The sequence below is a fragment of the Alexandromys fortis genome, unplaced genomic scaffold (assembly GCF_014885135.2).
Source record: "Alexandromys fortis isolate MF-2015 unplaced genomic scaffold, M_Fortis_MF-2015_v1.1 scaffold_129, whole genome shotgun sequence".
Classification (NCBI taxonomy): Eukaryota; Metazoa; Chordata; class Mammalia; order Rodentia; family Cricetidae; genus Alexandromys; species Alexandromys fortis.
Genome location: NW_026068022.1, coordinates 4,506,897 through 4,514,574, shown reverse-complemented (window position 1 = coordinate 4,514,574; position 7,678 = coordinate 4,506,897). Strand labels below are relative to the sequence as shown.

Genomic DNA, 7,678 nt, shown 5'->3' with positions numbered 1-7,678 from the left:
CCTAGAGAGGGCCAGCCAGGCCTTAATGAGTCACCTGGTTCCAGAAATCATTTCTGTACAAAAAACCTAGGGACCTGTCTCTCAAAGGGACAGTCATGAGTATCCCCAAGAGTTCACATGTTAGCTCTTTTCTCTGCCTCTTTTCTCTGCCACCATGATGAAAGACATTCATCACCATCCCCACTGCATGTGTATTATTGACCAGTGAGGACATTCAGTAGTTCACATTGTATTCAGTCTTCAACTCTATACAAATAAATGGAACACATCTTTCTAAAGTCCCTTTTGGAATTCAGCATCACAGCTCTGTTTCTAAATGGTAAGTGCAAGGGCCATGGGTTTTATTGAGATGGATTTTGATTGGTTTAAGAAGGTGGGAAAGAGGCTCTGTAGTGTTCCTGATATACTAGTTGAACCTGGTGACAAGAAAATATTGTTCCAAAGCAAACAGAACCACTGCTAAATTTAAGAGCTGAGAATATGGAAAAAAAAGAAATCTGGAGGAAACCATGATATTAGAATTGGATTAGGTTCCTAGTCCTATGTGCTCTATCACAAAAGTCTGATCCAGTAAGGAGAGAGGTTATTAGTGGTGAGAGTACCTGACTTATGGTGACAAGAATTAATGCCAGTCTAGAGGGAGGGAAGGAGAGAAGGGCAAGTAGTGATCAGCATAGTTCAAATCTTAGTCCAGACTGGGGCAGGTGTCAGAGACTCTTTCTTGGAGATGTGTGACAGAGCGACCTGACAAGTAGAAAGGAAAGTTATGTTCTTCAAAGCAGAGAACAACTGAAACTATCAACATTTTATTTTTATTTAATTCGAGCAAATCTCTCTCTTAAGAGCTCAAGAAACCCTTCAAAAGAGGAGGCAGAAAGATGCAAAACTCAGAGGATATGGAGGATACCAAGAATTTGAGGTATTCTAAATCATGACCAAAATTCATATAAGCTCCCAGAATGAGGCAGCATGCACAGGGCCTGCATGGGTCTGCACCAGGTCCTCTGCATATATACCATGGCTTCCACTTTAGTGTTTTTATGGGATTCCCAAGTGTTCAAATGAGTGGGTTTCTGATTCTTCTCTTGGGCTCTTTTCTTCTGTATTTTAAAAACAATTCCAATGTGTTAGTTTTTGACTTGTTTTTTATCTTATCTCTTGTATTATATTTATTGTATTAAATTATATTATTTCACATTTCCTTAGACACCTGTTTGTTTTCTAATGTGAGAAAGAAAGGGAGTAGATCCAGATGGGAAGAGATGTGTTAAGGAACTGGAAGGAGTAGAGGAAGGGGAAACCATGATCCAGATATACTATGTAAGAAAAAATATTTTTAATAAAAATTGGAAAAGCAAGTTATTTAGCACAGCTGTATGACAAAATACCTCTGTTAGTTTATAGATAACATTTCATCTATCCCAAAACAAAGTTGCAATGTATGGACAATTAATGTCACTGAACATGCACAAAAATGGGAGCCAAACAGATTCCCGTGTGCAGGTTAACCCAGCTGACAGGCTGCCTTGTCTGGCTCCATTTCCTAGGACTCTGCAGCAGCACAGAGTGACTCCTAATGCCGTCATAATGAAAGCAGTGTTGGCACCACGGAACTGAGATAGAGGCAGGAAGCACAGAGCACCAATGCCACTCTGTGCACAGTCTTGTTCTTCAGATCAGAGTCTGAAAAGAAAGATTTCAAAATGCCAAGCAAGCTTGCTAGAATTAGAAAGAGCTTCCTAAGAAATTATAAAAAGTAATTTTAGAATAGAGAACGCAGTAGAGGCATGATAGTTTTATTCAAGTATTTCAAACATTTTAGGTATAATGGTTTATACCATTGCAATATTGACAATTAATACAATGTAAAACAGATTTTTAATGGTAGAGCTGATATTGAGGAAGTAAGCTAACTGTTACTAGTGTCATTTGAATACAATCAAGATCCATCAGAGAGGAGACAGAAGATATTTTTGAATGGGCTATGCATGTCTAACTATTGATTCATTGCTCTTCATAGTTAGATTATTGAAAGAACTCAGGCTGACCACAGAGAAGCTAAATGCTTATTGGAATTAAAATAAAAATGGAAAGGTTAAAGGAATTGATATAGTTGAAAGATATTTAATTTTTTATATTGCTGCTTGTGGGAAATGTTTAAATAACTAAAATGTACATAAACATTATTAACAGAAACAGCATCTTCTAACATGACTCTTGAAAAGTATATAATTGGAATGGAGCATATGTTACAGGGAGATAAATTTAGAGAACTGTTTGAATGTAGACTTCAATGTTCTTAGTACCAAGACAAAGAGGATGACATAGGTTCTTATGAAGTATTTCATATTCTTGAACATCATCCAGGGATACGCAGTATTCCAAACTCTTCAATCAACAAAGAAAGCCACAAATCAATGAGCTGTAGGGAATGACTTGCCTTAGTGTTTTTCATTATTGAAAATTAGGCAGATAAACCTATCTTGGATCCTAAAAGATAACTGTTTATTTGGACTATTATTATATTTTTCATGTTTGTATCATGGTGGTTGATGTAATTCTGGGATTCCTAGGTGTAACAGTTGTAAAGGATTAATATCTGAAAAAATGGCAATCAATTAAGTGATGTTCTACTCACTCAGAGCTTATGCATAAGTCAAAAATTATGTCTAAGTATTGGCAGTATTAAACAAAACTAATACATTGCAACTTTAACTAAGTACAGCACTATTAAAATATGTCTAAGTTGTGTATAGTGGCACATACCTGTTATTGTATACATAGCTTTTACAAAGATGAAGTAGGAGGACTGAGATTTGAGGTTAGCTTAGGAGAATAGCAAGACACTATGCTTATGAGTGTGTGTAAAGGTATGTGTATTATACTTAGATATATGTATACAAATTGATATCTCTCTCTATATATATCTATAAACAGAAAGGTAATACTTGTAAATGTACCAACTTTCTTATTTTTATTGTGCACGAAGTTTATTTTGGATTTTCAAGTTTTCCCCCAGTGTTGTTACATAAGTTTTTAAAAATCAGAACTAAAGAGCTATCATAAATTAAAAGTTTATTGGCTTATCTTTTCTTTGAAGCTTTTTTTTGAGGGCAGCAGGTGACATGAAATATATTCTTATCTTAATCCCCAGAGCCTATTCAGTTCACTGTTCATGCTTGCATTCACCATTTTCAAATTCAATTTTATGTTCAAGCACTGGATACTTGTAGAGAAGGACAAAACCCTTATTGCGACTATGTTCTTCGAGAATGACAGACCAAAAGGTCATCAATAAAAGCTAAGTATCCTCATTGGGAGAGAAGACATCTATAACATAAAGAAAGATAATTTGAACTAGCCTTAGAAATCAGTTTTAAGTGTAAGGAAAATAAAAATTTCCAGCAATGTGAAAAATCATAACATTATAAAAACAAATTATTTTCATTTCCTTCAACAGGGACAATTCACACAAAAGGAGGAGACTGGAAACTGCACCACTGTGACAGAGCTAATCATTTTGGGACTAACAGAAGATCCTACACTGTGTATAGTCTTTTTTGTGATATTTCTAGGAGTATATATTGTCACGTTAGTAGGAAATATCAGCATCATCACGTTGATAAGAATTTCTTCCCAGCTGCACACACCCATGTACCTGTTCCTCAGTCATCTGGCTTTTGTAGACATTGTCTATTCAACCTCAGTCTCTGTTATAATGCTTATGGAACTGCTTGGGCATGGACTGGTCCTACCTCTGGCTGCCTGTGAAGCCCAGCTCTGTTTTATAGTGTCATTTGGGTCAGCTGAGTGCTTTCTATTGGCTGCCATGGCCTATGACCGCTATGTAGCCATCTGTTCACCTCTCCTCTACTCTGTGCTCATGTCCCCCAGAGTCTGTTTTCTACTGTTGGGAGTTTCTTATGTTGGTGGCTGCATGAATGGTTGGACATTTACTGGTTGTTTGTTAAGTCTGAACTTCTGTGGACCAAATCAGATAGATCACTTTTTCTGTGACTTCTCCCCTCTGTTGAAACTGTCCTGTTCAGATGTCTCTGTTATTGAAATCATACCCTCTATCACTTCTGGCTCCATTATAGCAGTAACAGTGTTTGTCATAGCCGTCTCCTACGTCTACATCCTCATCACCATCCTGAAGATGCGCCACACTGAGGGCCGCCAAAAGGCCTTCTCCACCTGCACATCCCACCTCACTGCAGTCACTCTCTACTATGGGACCCTTACCTTCATTTATGTGATGCCCAAGTCCAACTACTCTATTGAACAGAACAAGGTGCTGTCTGTATTCTACACAGTGGTGATCCCCATGCTTAACCCCCTCATCTACAGTCTGAGGAACAGAGATGTAAAGGAGGCCCTGAGGAAGACAACTGTCAGAATATATTCATAGACCCTTCAATTCAAGAGATAGGTGATGATTTCCTTTAGCCATGTCACAGTTAGTATTTATCACATGATGCTTAACTGATTGCTACATATTAAATCTTTATTTTTGTGCACTAAGTCTTACTTTTATAAAGTCATGTATCATTTCTGTGTTCACTAGAAGTGAGTAAAATGATAGGAATAATCATTGTTACCATAGAACTTCTGGAAGATGTCAAGATCTTTGCCTTCGTTTTATTTAAGTAGCAAACAATAATTTGTGCCTTGTCTGTGTCAGGCTAAATTTTAGTTGCATATATGTATTCACTTCTTTCTCATAACAACCTAAGTATGTAGCACTAATGTTTTACTTTGTGGATAAATTTCCTTGGCAAAGACCGAAATCAGATTGTTCATAAACTCTTGCAGAAAAATTGAGGTAATTTATATAAAAGGAATAGGTCATTTAAACCATTTGGTTTCTATATTTAATTTCTAATGAATTTATGAGGGAGAGAATTCTAAATGAGAAAAGTGAGCCTCGTTTATAGATGAGAAAACTGATTCTTTATTCTTTATTCTCCATTCTATATAATTTTTTTCTACAGCTTATATATCCCAGCAAGATCTTTCATGAAATATAGAAATTACAATGTGGTTACAGTCTATTTTTCAAGTGAATGATTATAATGAATATAAGACAAACATAGTTTTCATATCCCTTACATTGTTAAAAACAAAGTCATACCAATAACCCATGTAAATTTACTTCTAAGTAACTTGTTACAAATTAACAAATCATGGGCAAGCAGAAAGTGTTTTTTTCTCAGCCATGTGTTTTGTTGGAAAGCTACATATTGGGGTTACAAAGAAAAAAATTCAATTGCTTTACTATTTATCTTGATACACAATTTTATAAGTAATCTAAAAGCAATCACTAACCTAAACTTTTAAACATGAAAAATAGTCAGCTTTACTTTTAGTCTTTAGGGCACATACCCATTCAATAGTCATATATCAGAGTGTCCTTATGAACTTTAGGTTGTTTTCTGTTTTTTTTTTTATTTTAAAGTTATGATCAAACATCTGATCTAACTTGAAGTAATTTTAGAGCTTTGTTTCAGCTAATGATGCACACTGCAATCTGTGATTGCACCTTTCAGCATCGAGATTAAAGGAGTTTGAGTCATTCTGGCTTCTGGAACTCAATTGTTTTTCTTTTCTTAATTTTTTTTATTTGCTTTCTATACTAACCACAGTTCCCTCTCCTTCCCCTTCTTCTACTCATTCTGCCTTTCCCCTACCCCACCCCCTCCTCAGAGTGTGTAAGGCCACCTGTGGGGGAGTCAGCAAAGCTTGGGACATCAAGTGGAGGCAGGATCAAGTTCCTCTTCTCTGCGTGAAGGTTGAGCAAGGCATCACACCACATGGAATGACCTCCAAAATGCCTGATCATGCAGCAGTGATATATCCTGGTCCCACTGCTAGGGGTCCCAAAAACAGATCAAGCCACACAATAGTCACCCCCATGCAAAAGGCCTAGTTTGATCCTGTGCAACCTCTCTAGCTGTCAGTCTAGAGTCCTTGAGCGCCCATGAGCTCAGGCTAGCTGTTTATGTGGGTTTTCCCATCATGATCTTGATTCTCCCTTGCTCATATAATCTTTCTTCCCCTTTTTCAACTGAACTCCCTGGGTTCAGCCTGGTGCTTGGCTATGGATCTCTGCATCTGCTTCCATCAGTTACTGGATGAAAGCATAAAGTTCATCCAGTACTTGTTTTCCTTACACATTAACTTGAGCTACAATTGGTACAGCTCCTTAGGTGAAACTCATAGTCCCATGCACATATCCTTGTATTTATTTTATTCATCAAAACTATGTATAAGATAACATTATGATTATCAATTAGACAGTACAAATTAAGGAGAAATCATCTTCATGACAATCCACAGATAAAAATTCTCAGTAGAATAGAATGTTTCCATGAGATAAACTCACTAGGAAGTGGGGGTCTCCCCACATTCAGTTACATCATGCCAGATACCAGAGAAAGATAGCAGCACCAAACATGTAAATACACAGCAGAAGCAGAAGACATTCTGTGGTCTGTGGTTTCAGGACCTTGTCTAACCAAGATTGACCCATCAAGGGGATTACTCCTGGTGGGATGACATCTTGACTTCAATTCCCATCTACTATTCCTCTGACAAGGCCACTGGCAAGTCTTGGAGAAAGAGGATAGTTTTAACAAAGGAGTATGGATCCTGCACTGACTCTTTGCATCATACACTTAACACACACTTCACCAAAACCTGTCTAATGATGTCAGCACCATGATTGTGTACAGGATGTGTTCAGAGTTATCAACCTTAAACCACTGTAATTAGTCAATCTTTCTAACTAATATTATAAAATATTACCTACATTATACATATCAAAGAGTAAGCATAAGTCCGAAAAAACAGATCAATTACAATTTATTATATAATTGAAATAAGGTCTTGATAATACAGTTAACAAGATTTGATGAGTTATAATCATGTCTGCATACACATTTAAAATAGAACATTTGTAATAATGTAAGCTTCGGTACATACAGAGCATTACAAGGGGTATTTTAAAATTTGTGTGTTATTGTTAATGCCTATAACACACTCTTGCTTTTGTTGGCATAGATCAGTGAACAAATTAGATCTCGTAAAAAATAATAGAAATTGTTGACTGAGGTTTCTGTTCTGCCTGGTTTCTGCAGTTGTTAAGTACCAAAGAAATCACACAGAGGTCTACATTAATTATAAACTGATTGGCTTAGTATCTCAGGCTTCTTATTAACTCATAACTTACATTTGCTAATAATTCTTGTCTGTGTTAGCCAAGTGGCTTGGTATCTTTTTGAGAAAGGTAGTCATATCTTGCATGCTCTGTGTCTGGCTTCCTCTTTGTCTGGGTGATGACTGCAGACTGAATCTTTTCTCTTCCCAGAATTCTCATTGCCAGGCCTCTATTTCCTGCCTGGTCACTATTGCCCTGCCTTTACTTTCTGCCTTGCTACTGGCAAATTAGCATTTTATTAAAAATAATACAAGTGACAGTATAAAAGACATAGCAAGATATGTCTTAGAATGAACTTCACATCCTTTCCAAGGGCAAGACCTACTTTAATTAACATGACCATCATCATGAGACAGTAAAGGAGGAGAGTTTTGCTAGGTTATGGAAACTCTAAAGCAAATGTTGAGAAAAATATGATATTGGAAAATAAGACTTAAAATTCCATTGTTTTTCCTTATT

At 36.6% G+C, this 7,678-nt stretch overlaps 1 protein-coding gene across 1 annotated transcript; it reads left to right on the top strand.

Moving 5' to 3' along the window:
• Nucleotides 1-334: 334 nt before the first annotated feature.
• On the top strand, nucleotides 335-4,411 carry LOC126514455 (olfactory receptor 473-like). Its single transcript, XM_050163363.1, has 2 exons — nucleotides 335-373; nucleotides 3,461-4,411. Exons 1-2 carry the CDS (start codon nucleotides 335-337, stop codon nucleotides 4,409-4,411), a joined length of 990 nt encoding a protein of 329 aa, XP_050019320.1.
• Nucleotides 4,412-7,678: the final 3,267 nt, after the last annotated feature.

Excerpts from the sequence above, each read along its gene's own strand:
- LOC126514455 (XM_050163363.1), top strand. The coding sequence starts at position 335 with ATGGGTTTTATTGAGATGGATTTTGATTGGTTTAAGAAG. Across the intron at positions 374-3,460 it reads ATTTTGATTGGTTTAAGAAG|GGACAATTCACACAAAAGGA; the intron begins GTGGGAAAGAGG and ends TTCCTTCAACAG.